The 13,585-nt window shown below is 39.4% G+C and overlaps 1 protein-coding gene across 1 annotated transcript; it reads left to right on the top strand.

Moving 5' to 3' along the window:
• The first annotated feature begins 1,506 nt into the window (after positions 1–1,506).
• Positions 1,507–10,834, top strand: LOC131131585 (ubiquitin-conjugating enzyme E2 H-like). Its single transcript, XM_058076414.1, has 7 exons — positions 1,507–1,969; positions 4,990–5,066; positions 5,657–5,731; positions 5,828–5,867; positions 6,828–6,880; positions 7,875–8,003; positions 8,713–10,834. The coding sequence occupies exons 1-7, from the start codon at positions 1,917–1,919 to the stop codon at positions 8,835–8,837; spliced, it is 552 nt and encodes a 183-aa protein (XP_057932397.1). The 5' UTR covers positions 1,507–1,916; the 3' UTR covers positions 8,838–10,834.
• Positions 10,835–13,585: the final 2,751 nt, after the last annotated feature.

Below are 13,585 nucleotides of genomic sequence, written 5' to 3'. Positions count from 1 at the left end.
TCCAAAAGGCGGCCACAATGCTTTATGTACACACTATAATGTGACGTAAATATTAATAGCTACAGTGACTTTGTTATTATTATTATTATTATTATTATTAACATTGTTTCCCCAATCAAACTATGTGATTGGCATGCTGACACCTTGCGACACCACACTGGCTAGCTACTAGCTGATAGCAACTGGCTACCCCACACAATCATTCGTAAAATGTCCGCACCGCGCTCACAATGCCTCAGCACTACCAAAAGGTAACGCTACATAGTGGAGCTGCCACTACTGCTCCTGTGTTTTTGTTTTTGAGTATGGAAAAGTTAATGCACAAGGTGTGGGTGTTCATTTCTATGTTGCTATGTGGAATCAATATGCCCAGGAAGGAAGTTCCATAAATGCTTAAAAGGACCAAAATACTGGATAAAATACTGTATTACACGATGTCATGAATGTTCCTCGTTACTACATGGTTACAGCGTGTATATAAAGCCTTGTTTGTTTTGTAGGCAGCATCCTGAGTGTGTCTTACTTTAAATATTTATTACTTTTAATATTAATTTCAATATTTATATACTGTTAATTATGTAGTTTTAATGTGTATTTTCTACAAAAGGGCATTTATGTAAATGATGCCTGAAAATACAGACCCTCCAGTTCCTCTTCTCATTATGATGTAACCAAAAAGCTCATGTTTATTCATACTATGCTATGACACCCTACAATACAGCGTTAAAGCAATAAAGTGAACAGAAACTGCAGCAACCACTTTGACCTGTTTTGGCCTTTAGCTTACATAGAACCGGAGTAAATAGAATGTATGCACCATAATCATCGGGCACTACCTGGTGAGCATATCACAAAACTTCCAAATAAAACGTGTATATGAAATATAGTACAAAATGAAGGTTCAACTTTTTGACGAATAACACAATTCGCGATATTAGCTTTAGTGCTCTAAAGCGATGGTGTTTCTATATGTTGTATTTCTATATCTCAACGCCTCCCCTCCCCACAAGGCTCCCTTGTAGTTTCACGTCTCTGGTAATGATGGAAATTTTGAATGTTTTCAGAGAGCTGCTTCTTTTGGCTCGGCTACCCAGATGGCTTGTCATCACCGAAATATAAATTAAAATGTGCAAAACTGCAAGACAAAGCAGCAGACACATACTAGCTTTTAGATCGTTTTTTTGCGTCAGAAACACATGTGCCTCAGCTGTTGTTTCTGTTGCTCACTGTGCTCACCTTTTAAGATCATAGTCTGAAATTATGTTTCCCTCCCTCCTGTCCTCACAGTGTATGTAATCCCACCCTCCCCGCCTGTTCAGTGTCGGCGCCACACATTTTGACCAATCACGTGAGTCTTTAAAAGACAACTGACGAGAAAAAACTGAAGCTCCATCTTCAAAGAGTCGGCTCCTGTCGTTCAATTCAAATTACGTTGTCGAAATGCCGGATTGTTCGCGAACGACACATCAGGAGTGACTAACTCAAACTCGGAGATGTCATTAGTCGTTCACGTGAAGCCAGCTCAAACAGGTCAAATAACAAGTACACAGGTGGTGACACGTTAAGACCGCATGGGCAATTTGCGCGTACGAACGAGCGGTTCTTATATGCAACTAAGAATCGGTTCTTGTCATTCACTTAAAAGAACCGTTCAAAGAACTCGAATCGTTCGCGAACTTTACATCTCGATTCTCTGGGACTGGAGGAGGAGGACACAACTCGGTGAAAGACATCCACATTACTAAAAAAAAAAGCAAGACAAAGTAGACAATGTCACAGCTAGCATTTTTTTCCTGTAGCCTGTGGGAAGGCTGAATATTCACTCGTAGGGCTTTTGTAGCTATTTCCACGCAGATAAGCAGCGTGAAAACGCCGCAGTATTTTTAGCTCACTTCTGAAAGGAATACAACAAAAACATGTCGTCTCCAAGTCCTGGCAAGAGGCGGATGGACACCGACGTGGTGAAACTGTATCCTTTATTTTATTACTATGTTATTAACAAGCCTCCACTTGTTTTCCATTTGGCAATATTTTCTTGCCGTTGTTTGGATGGGGTATTGTACTGCTTACCCCGTTTGACACTAATAATGGATGGTTGTCAAAAGTGTCAATGGTAACAGTGTTGTTAATATTTGCTCACACAGTTCCATTTTGTCATGATATGTTCCTACATGCTACACACATACTGTCGTTTCAAGTCACTTAGCTTAGTGTTAACATTGTTGCTATTTATTGGTACTATCGAGCATTAGCATGGCTACAACGTTAGCAGCTAACTCTGTCTTAGCTTCAGGTGCGGTAAATCATGTTCTGGACAAACAATTTGGAAATTTAGAGGTTTGACAATTACCATTTGTTGTGTTTGGGGGTCGTTTTTTGTCTTGTAAGTTCTTGTATTGTGTTACGGCTTGAAGGTTCGCTAGTGAAAGGGAACAAATGAGCTCGCAGAGTGGAGATGGGATATGATAACAAATATATTAATGGTGTAGCAATCCTCAAACCTCTTGTCTTAACTGTTCATTTCCGCACTATTCAGTTTAACTGAATACAGGTGGTAAACTGATCAGTATGTAAATAAGTCACAGTTGCAGTGGAAGAAACATTAAATGTTCAAAACGAGGCACAATACTATTAATCATTGAATTAAAGTTGACATTTGCATGGCTCTCAAATATGTGACGTCTCTTCAAGGTTTTTATTTGTTGACAGTGGAGTAATGGAGTCTATCCTGACAAAATTGTCTTAAGATATGTATCAATTAGATTATTCATGCCCATTTTGGCCGATGTGAGTGAAGTTATGTGAAAAGGTTGGCGGACAGCGTGAGCTCAATTGTTTTGTTTTTGTCCTGCAACGAGATGCTGCGCTGTGATTGGTCAGACTGTTACCATCCAGAACATGGAAGAGGGCGGTGCTTCATACTCAGACGCGCACGCACACACAGCTGATCAGAGGAAAGACATGCAGGAAGAGGCAGGCCCCCAAAGATTTGGGGAGGCGGGGGTCATTAGGTTCCCCCACAATGCATACAGCAAATTACTGTTTTAATGAATTAGTTATTTTTAAAGAATGAAATCAAGATGTGTGTTTTTCAGCCCATTTAAATTCAATTGTGACTTTCCTCTGGCTTTGTCTTCTTTTCTTGAAAATGTAATATTGTTAAAACACTCCATTGGAAACTGGTGCATGCATAGAAAGCTTACTCCAATGTTTGCTCAATCAGAGTGTATACATGCAAGAGAGAACTGGTTCACAACCATATAACGCTAACCACATCCCACAATCAAACATGATCTAATTCAGGATGGTTTCAACCTAATTCATATTATAATTCTCTTTTTTTAGTGCATGTAAATATACTGATTGAACTAACGCTCTGGAAAACACTACCCCTAGCGGTTTGGTAGAGTACTGCACCTCACACTCAGCCCAGTCCAAAGGCCATACAAGGATCAAGACTAATAATGTGTAGCAAAGCCTGCTATGATGGGCAAATACATGGGCATTTACAATTGAGAGACTCACCCCTCAAATATTGAGCAAACAAGTGATGATAATAATACTGGATATTACATTTAAATACAGTCGTCCCTCGCAATATTGTAGTTTGATTATCAGTCATTCATCCTTTTGATGAAGAATGCAAAAAGAAAAAGAAGCAAGCAATGCTGCCGGTGCTGTTTCAGTTTGCAGCGTCACACACTCGTAATGAAGTTTGTGCCAAGTTTTCAGGAGGTGAAAAAATTGATAGTGCACACTAGACAAATGATAATAATAATAATAATATGTATATATCGCACAGCCCTACTATGGTGTTATGTGTACAGGGCTCTAAAAGGGTTGTATTTAGAAAGTCATGAACAGGTTTTCTATGCTCTTCCATTTATTCATATTGAATCCTACTTCATGGTAATTCATTTATCAGAGTCAGGTCTGTGATAAGTGAAAAGTCACGATAAAGAAGGGATGGTTTTTTTTCACATTTGGTGCTCATAAAGTGGCTTGAGGGACACATTGCTGTTTGAACATTAGTAAAAGTCAGGTTTGCATAATAGGAGAGTTTTAAATTCATTCACATGGTGTTATTGTTAGATTTCTGAACTGGTGCAAACAGCGGCTGATTTATTAGTGCAGAGTCTGTCATTTTGTCCCGTGTGCTGCTCTCTCACTTGACTCATGACTCTTGCATGCTGTGATATGACACATGTCCTCTTCCTCCATGCTTCTTTCACTGTACCTGTTGTTGAAAGGAATTATGTTTATGTTCATTCATTGACACAGGTTTGGGCAAAGAGGAATGTGACTCATAAAGGATAATAACAGACATGACATGCCATCATTCATGACTGTAATGTGAGGAACCAGTCTTTCAGACAATACTCCAAACACGTTACGTTTTCCATGTTTATATTCATAAACGTGCTAATGGCACTAAAGTACAAGACACTGCTATACATTTGTTTTATAATCCTTTTACACGGCGGACGAGTAGTTAGCGGGCAGGCCACACAGCTAGAAGACCCAAGTTCAATTCCACCCTCGGCCATCTGTGCGTGGAGTTTGCATGTTCTCCCTCTTCACATATTCCAAAAACATGCTAGGTTAATTGGCGACTCCAAATTGTCCATAGGTATGAATGTGAGTGTGAATGGTTGTTTGTCTATATGTTGCCCTGTGATTGGCAGGCGACCAGTCCAGGGTGCACCCCGCCTCTCGCCCAAAGACAGCTGGGATAGGCTCCAGCACCCCCGTGACCCTCGTTGAGGATAAGCGGTAGAAAATGAATGAATTATTGATAAGTTATTATCTCATTAGACTCACTTCAAAGTGGTTTTGCTGGAAAAAGAATGAGTGAGCTGCATTATTGATTTCCATTCCCTGCCAAAATGGAAATGTTATTGATGATGCATGTATAACAAGTAACACATTTCTGGCATCCTGTTTTGTTTTTGCCCCTTCTCCTTGTTTTTTACCTCAACCAGACATCAGCATCGAGAGCAAGCATGAGGTCACCATCCTCAGTGGACTCAATGAGTTTGTTGTCAAGTTCCATGGACCCCCAGGAAGTAAGATCCTTGATAAAATAAAATAAAATCACCTACATTTATATCTGTTTTTTAGGTTTAAAATGCTGTCTTGCTAAAGCTTTGCTTCTTCCTACTCCTTTTTAATATGTGGAACTGCGAAATTGTACTATGTGATGTACTCCAATGTAACTTGTGTGCGTGTTCACAATGATTTAAAGTTTGTCAACCCATTTCAGCAAGCATTTGAATCACAGTATATCTTCTCAAGGGACAAGAGAAAATACACTAAATTAGCATATACATACTTTACACTAGTCAGTACTCAGTATACAACTTGTACAAAGTATAGAATTACACAGGGATTCCGGTACTGTGCTGCCGGTACTGGCGAGCTGCAGTTTTTTGAAGTAAATGTATTCATCTTAAACATATACTGCTTTACAAGCTGTACATTGACTACTCTCAAATTTCATTTCTATAATATTGTCCCTTGAGATAGATAATATAAGAGAATGCTTTCTGAAATCTGAGGATTGTAATCACATTTGTGACATATTGTATATTAAAATATTTATTTTACACCTGACTTAACCCAAACCCAATGGTTAAGATATTGTGTCACCTTTTAGCACCATATGAAGGCGGTGTGTGGAAGGTCAGAGTGGATCTACCCGACAAATACCCCTTCAAGTCTCCATCAATAGGTGGGAATCATCCGTGCCTGTTGAATCTATATCATTTATTCATCTTTACTCTCATTAAACTCTCTTTCTTTTGCCTTTTCTTTTCTTTTGACACAGGGTTCATGAATAAAATATTTCATCCCAACATTGACGAAGCGTAAGTAGGCCTGGTTACATCTATGAGGAGTCTTTGTACTTGTTGAACTTTTTCACAGTGTGTCAGTGTCTATAGATAGATCAATAGACAGCTTTATTCATCTCCGAGAGAAATTCACATTTCAAGCAGCTCTGACAAAATGTCATAATAAAGTTAAACACTAAAAAATGTAAACAAAGCAAGATAGGAGATAAATACAGCACAGGTCAATTCATAGTGCAAAATAATACATAATGAGTCCAGTCTTGTATGTGAGGAAGGACTGATGATCTGCTTAGTTATTCACTGAAAATGTGCAGTAAAAATATATACAGTATATTAAAGGGGACCTATTTTACTTTTTCCACTTTTCTGACCTATAAAAGTAGTTAGAATGTTGTATTCTCGTGTTAAACGATGCCAAAGTTTCAGATAATGAAGTTTGCACATTCGGAAGTGAGCCCGAAAAGAATTTTGGTATGGCTCTGAATGCTTGGTTTCAGAGAGTTTTTTTTTTTCTAGCACCAGCTCACTGTGACTTCACAGTGAGCTCCATCCAGCCGATCACTTCCTTATATGGCCGTGCTCATGAACAAGCTGTATGAGCTGTTAGCTGTACAAGGTGAATGGGACCAATCACAGTGGAACGGGGGTGCCCCGAGGAAGGTCCTAGGTGGAATAAATGAAATCAGACCGTTTTGGAAATCCGGGGAATTACAGCTGGAATAGGTGCAGATTTTAGAAGATCTAGAAAGCTTTCCGTGCGGGTTATCCTGTGTAGCTGCTCTATAGGAGCAGAAATTGAGCGTATTAGGTCCCCTTTAAAACAATGAATTACTACAATAATAAACAATATAAAAACATCTGAATCTGCAGGAAAGTCCAATGTTTTTGTTCTTGCTTTCCCCCCTCTCACTATTTCCTTATTAACATCATGTACTTTGACTGACTTCTTACAATTTTGTGTGTGTCTTTTCTTAGGTCAGGAACCGTGTGTTTGGACGTCATTAACCAGACGTGGACAGCTCTCTACGGTAGGACGCTCACACGTTAGCATTGTCACTCATTCAGCTATTTGACCGGCTCTTTAGAAAGTGGCTCAAACTGTGACAAGAAGTGATGTGTCAGGCTTCAGGCAAGTACGTGGAAGGCAACGAGCAGCTTCAGTAACTCAGTTGCCTAGTTGAGCTTCTGGTTTTACAGGCCGAGAAACAACACTGTCAAACCAGCTCATGTAAACTGCTGTGAGTAGTAGAGAAAATACTTTTAAAAAATGTATTTGCATTATTAACACACCGCAGTAAACCATGATTAAATATTGTTAAATTAGTATGAATAAATTAAATGTACAGTAGATGTACATGTATTTTTCAATGATTACTGTCCAAGGCTGAACGAGATGTGTTTTGTGTGGAAAAAAAATAGAAGTCAAATAATAATGATTAAAAAAAACATATGTTTTTTACTAGACATATGTGGGTTGTACTGTATTGGCTTGTGCTAATAAACATTACACAGTCATTTTTGACAACAGTGACCTCTAGTGGACAAGATTGTGTTGACACCCTTGACCAAATCCTCTCGATTAATGCTCATTTTTCAACCCTTTGAATTGAGTTGTTGTCTCCTATAGAGCAGCTACACACAATAACCCACGCAGAAAACTTTATAGATTTTGCAGAATCTGCATCTATTCCGGCTGTATTTCCTTTGATTTATGCTTCCTCCCAAAACCGTTTTAAAACCGTTTTTAATTTATTCGACCCATGGTATGCCCACTCCGCTTCCTAACAATGAACCATATAAGGAAGTCCCCCTCTCTATGACATCACAAAGGGGCAGTCCAAGTGTTTTTTTAGGGCTCACTTCCAAATGCGCAAACTTCATTATCTGAAATTTTGACATTGTTTAACACGAGAATACAACATTCTAACTTTTATTCTAACATTTATAGGTCTGAAAAGTGGAAAAAGTATCATAGGTACCCTTTAAATACATCCCTTTCTCATCTCTTTTCCCCCATTCCAGACCTCACCAACATTTTCGAGTCCTTCCTCCCCCAGCTGCTTGCCTACCCCAATCCCATAGACCCTCTGAACGGGGACGCTGCCGCCATGTACCTTCACCGGCCGGAGGATTACAAACACAAGATCAAAGGTAGAGCATGTATCTTTTATTGTATCTTTTTACATTTTTCTCACTGATGACACAAAGGCTGACTATAACATACAACCGGTGGCTTTTCTATATAGATATATTAATATATATAATAAAAACATGGGTCGAGTGGTTAGCGCGCAGACCTCACAGCTAGGAGGACCAGGGTTCGATTCAACCCTCGGCCATCTCTTTGTGGAGTTTGCATGTTCTCCCCGTGCATGCGTGGGTTTTCTCCGGGTACTCCGGTTTCCTCCCACATTCCAAAAACATGCTAGGTTAATTGGCGACTCCAAATTGTCCATAGGTATGAATGTGAGTGTGAATGGTTGTTTGTCTATATGTGCCCTGTGATTGGCTGGCAACCAGTCCAGGGTGTACCCCGCCTCTCACCTGAAGACAGCTGGGATAGGCTCCAGCATACCCGCAACCCTAGTGAGGCATAGAAAATGGATGGTTGGATTAAAAAAATGTACATTTACAGTATAGACAATTGTATCGATGTTACTGGGGAATGCGTGTCTACACAGGCAGCTTCCCCCTTGGGTATTATATTTGAGTATTGAGAAGGGCCACAATAAAGTTGCGGGTTGCCGACCCCCGGTGTAGTCTGTTGTCACCCTAAATTGCCACTCTCTTCCCAACATGATATTATTGGTCTTGTTTCCAGCTTGAATCCAGTTTGACTCTTGTTTTTGTCTTTTATTAGAGTACATCCAGAAGTACGCCACGGAGGAGGCGCTAAAGGAGCAGGAGGAAGGAGGCGGAGACTCCTCCTCTGAGAGTTCCATGTCAGACTTTTCGGAGGACGAAGCTCAGGACATGGAGTTGTAGTAACAGCATCCCACCCTACCCTCAAGACAGTCGCTTAGCGGACTGAAACGTACATTGATATTTAAATTTAAAATGACAACTATTTTTTACAGCAAGATTTTTATGGCCACATGAGCATTTTGCATCCAGGAAGCTGGAGGATTTGAACTCGCTGCAGCCTCATGCTCGTTTTGCTCAACGACATTATGGGAGTGATTGCAACTTTGCAACTTTGCAACCATGCAAAGGCACATTTTTTTTGGCTTTGCATTGGAACTACAGGTGAACTTTGCAACATTGACCTGAGCGTCTGACACTTGGCAGGAGTCAGAGGCTCCACTTTATCCCTCAGACCACTTTCCTTTCTGCTCCGCCTCCTCTCCGTTTTAGGAAAGTTTGTTGTCATTCTCTTGAGTGTCTTGAGTGTTTATTATGGCATGACACAGATTTCAAGTTGTGAAGGTTTTTGGGGGGTTGGTGGGTGGGGTGGGGGGCACCAGAGCCTGACTGGTCGGAGTGGTTCCTAAGGATTTAGTAGGATTTTGTATTGGGGAAAAAAAAGGCACTCTAATTAACAGAGAACAGTATTGGTCATGTTAGCCAATTAGCTGTGTCCAAACCTTTGACTGGTACTACAGTATACTTTGAGTTGCTGGGAATTCTGTTTTTTTTTTTTTTAATTTTTACAATATTCAGTTACTGATGTTTACTCTACTACTTAGTTAAGATGCTCGCTTAGCCAGTTTGTTTGAAAACTATCAAGGTAGGTGGTTACTTTCTTAGTGAGCTCACTACTTCGTTAATAATCGAATTAATTGGAAATTACACATTAGCTAGCGTGGTAGTTTGGAAATAAGCATGTTAGCTACTTTGTTAGCTTGCTTGTTATCTAGTTATTTTGAAAATAAGTATGGGTGCTTGCTAGATTGTCACAAAGCAAGCTAGTTACCTACAGTATGTACCCTGTTAGTTTGCTCACTAGTTAGTCGCAAAGCTTGTTTAAGCTAGTTTGTTTGAAAATAAGTAAGCTATCTAGCTACGTTGCCAGTTAGCGCACCAGTAAGTCAGAATGGAAACAAATCAGACAGCCAGGTGGTTAGTTAGCTCATTGGAATAGCAGGATTATATAAAACAAATACTCGACTCAAAACGATATCTTTCATTTACAATTAAGTGCATTTTATTTTATTAGGTTCGTGTTAAAAGCTTGGTCAAAGCAGAGGGCCACTGACTGGGGCCATACTGTACTTGTTTGTTTATGCATTTTATGGATAACACAATTCGCTAAACATGCAAAAAGAATGTTATTGTGGCATCTGTAGCAGACTAACCCTTTATTTAAGAGTGCTTTTTTAATCCAAAAGTCCGTTTTCTGAGTGTTATATCCTTTTTGTGCAAAACAGTATCCTACTGAATTCTTAAGGGGGTGTGGCCTTAGAGGTGGGGGGCGGGGCTTCTTGGGTCCTTGTTTAATTGTTGCCTATTGCTTGTACTGAACTATAATAGTTGTTTGACTTGCGTAGGGATAGATTGTTTTTTTCGTGAGTCATCCTAATGTACTTTTTTGTATACAAAAACATATTTTTCCCTGTAAATGATAAGAAGTAACAACATATTGAATCAGATCCTTATATGCAAACGTGACCATTGCAGACTCAAGTGCTCTTCTTTGTTTCAGCCACTCAACATTCCGCTTTTGGTCACACCCTTTTTTTTAATGATGTTGATGGCTTGTTGCGGGACCAAATTCAAATGGATCTAAAAAGAAAAGGTAGCGTGCCCCCAACCCCGAAGTTATGTTTTAAAAAAGTAACTTTGTCATAGTTTGGCCTCTCCATGTATGGCTTTGTGTTTTAGTGCAGACCGATGCCACATTATTACCATGAAAATTGACTGTTTCTTCATCTTTGGAGAATAAAAAAATATATATATATAAACTTGAATGAATGGTATTGCTGTTGGTATTGGTTATATACCTTTTTGTGTGGAAATTGCACAGGTCAGCTTTAAAATGTGTGTATATATATATATATATATATATATATATATATATATATATATATATATATATATATATATATATATATATATATATATATAGTACATCCACAGTAGAATGGCTCTAACTTGTCGAAATATCCAAATTCAACTACTAATTGACAACTACCTGTGGTCAGCCTGGCTCTGTAGTGTGTATTTTTTTTCAATAACGACACACATATATTTGATACCTATATCATTTCTTTCAATGTTTTTATTTTGGTCTTTTAAGCGATACGAGTCGAAATATTCCAGATGATCTTTATTTGTTTTTTTTAACTGCAAAAAAGTCAATAAATGTGCTTCCCTTGTAACTTGAAGAAATAAATAAAAAGCAAAAAAAAAAGTTTTAACAAGCCACTCTTTTCAGTGTCATTCACATGTATAATTCTGGTGTCCACTAGAGGGTGCACTACCTTGCATGCCAAATGACGCTTGAATACAGTGCAGTTCCTTCTTGTTTCTAATATTTTGCTCACCCTGTGAGGCTAAAAATCGATTGCAAACAAAGTCATGCAGTGCTGTTAAAGCTAACGAATAATTGTGTGCTTTATAGTCCAGAGTTCTTGTTCTAGACAATGATGCAGCAGGCAGTGGCGTCCCTCAACAGGCTGACAATCTTATGAAATATTCAGCTGTATGTCTTTTCCTCACTATAATCAGGTTTCTAGTTACATTCAGGAATGGAGATGATACTTCCTGGGATTACTGACTATAAATGTATGGAGTAAATATGTTTGAATATGTTTTTTTTTTTAATTTTATGCTGTGGTATTGTGCCTTGGTATTTAATGGTCATATGGACATGGTGATGTTACAATATCAAATGTAATGGCAAGATTATGTGATAGTACAATATTTTACAAGATATATTAATTTGTGGTAGTATGGTACAGTATGTTATGGATGGTATGTTCGTTTATTTAAGGGTATGATATGTATAGTAGGGCGGCACGGCGGACGAGTGGTTAGCGCGCAGACCTCACAGCTAGGAGACCAGGGTTCAATTCCACCCTCGGCCATCTCTGTGTGGAGTTTGCATGTTCTCCCCGTTTATGTGTGGGTTTTCTCCGGGTATTCCGGTTTCCTCCCACATTCCAAAAACATGCTAGGTTAATTGGTGACTCCAAATTGTCCATAGGTATGAATGTGAGTGTGAATGGTTGTTTGTCTATATGTGCCCTGTGATTGGCTGGCGACCAGTCCAGGGTGTACCCCGCCTTACACCCGAAGACAGCTGGGATAGGCTCCAGCACCCCCCGTGACCCTCGTGAAAAAAAAGCGGTAGAAAATGAATGAATGAATGAATGAATATGTATAGTAACATTGTTCATTTAGGTTATGCATAGCATATTAGAATTGAATTATGTGACAGAGCTGTATGGTATGATATTTTTACAGGATTATTTTGTATGGTAACATGTTCTGTCTGCTATTGTGATATGTTGTGTTATGTTATTACAGCTGATATGTTGACAGTCTATTTTTTTGCATATCCAAGTCAAGTCTCAAGTCAAACAAAAATAACTTGCAATGCTCAAGAACTGCTGTTCTGTTGTTTTCATATTGTACAATGATGTTAGCATGTTTATATCTATGTGTGTGTGTGTGTGATGCCATTAATATGATCCCTCCAATTAAGGAAGGAGCTGATTGGTGGGATGACAAAGCTCATAATGGAATGATGGTGAGTAAGGTGAGAAGCAGCAGCAGCAGCAGCAGCAGCAGCAGTAGTGATGGAGGCTTGTGCTGGCCGGCTGCACCTCCTCCATAATGCATGCAGGGCAGCACAGCACACAAAAGCATCCACGGGTGGATTTCACTGTCAACTTTGGAGCTCTTGTAACCCAAACCAACACAAGGATGATTCACCCCCTTTTTTTCCACGCACAATCTGTCTAATAATCACCGACAGCAGGTGAATGAGCCGACTGGAGGAGCTGAGCCGGAGCTGGTATATAACGAGAACCGGAGGGGGGCATAGGGTCAGAGAAACTTTGCCGGAGAAGGGGGCTTCTTTCTGGGCTGCAGTGGGACGCCACACTCGCTGGATGGATGCTGGTAAGGTCATTTTATTTGACACAATTATTTGACTTGCAACTGTATTATAGCCTATGTTTTCATGTATAATGGAATACGGCTGCATATTTTGCAGTAAGATGTGTTTTTGTGGCTGTTAAAAAGGCGCACAGGAAGTGGCGTGGAGGCAACAGAAGGAGAGGGAGGAGGGCAGCGTGCAGATTACTATACTTCCACTTCAGAGTAAGATGCTTAGCAACTAATTACGACAAAATCCCTTGTCCTGTACTGCCCAAACAGACAAGGGCACTTAAGAGGTGCACACAACTCTTCTTTTAAATGTCATTTTTTTTTCAAGATGACTTTTGGGGAGCGTCTCATCTTTTTTGTGGATGCCTATAAGGTAAGAATGAATGCATATTTAACCTAAAAATAACCTGTACAAGGCATTGAGCTAATGATTACTATTATATAATGTTAGTTTTTGCAACTTTAGTATCAAAATGTAAATCTATTCAGCATGTCATGACACACAGAAGGACTTTTTTTTTCTTTATATGCACTCCAGCCTTGATTGGAAGGACTTGAATATATTTTTTAGTCTCTTCTTGATGAAGAGTTCCAAAAATATGAGCACTCATCGTCGTGGTCATTATCATATTCCTTGCAGACAATGTGATTATCACTCAGCACAAACAGCAACCAAGATG

Source organism: Doryrhamphus excisus, chromosome 6 (assembly GCF_030265055.1).
Source record: "Doryrhamphus excisus isolate RoL2022-K1 chromosome 6, RoL_Dexc_1.0, whole genome shotgun sequence".
NCBI classification, from domain to species: Eukaryota; Metazoa; Chordata; class Actinopteri; order Syngnathiformes; family Syngnathidae; genus Doryrhamphus; species Doryrhamphus excisus.
This window is presented reverse-complemented; position numbering and strand designations above follow the sequence as displayed.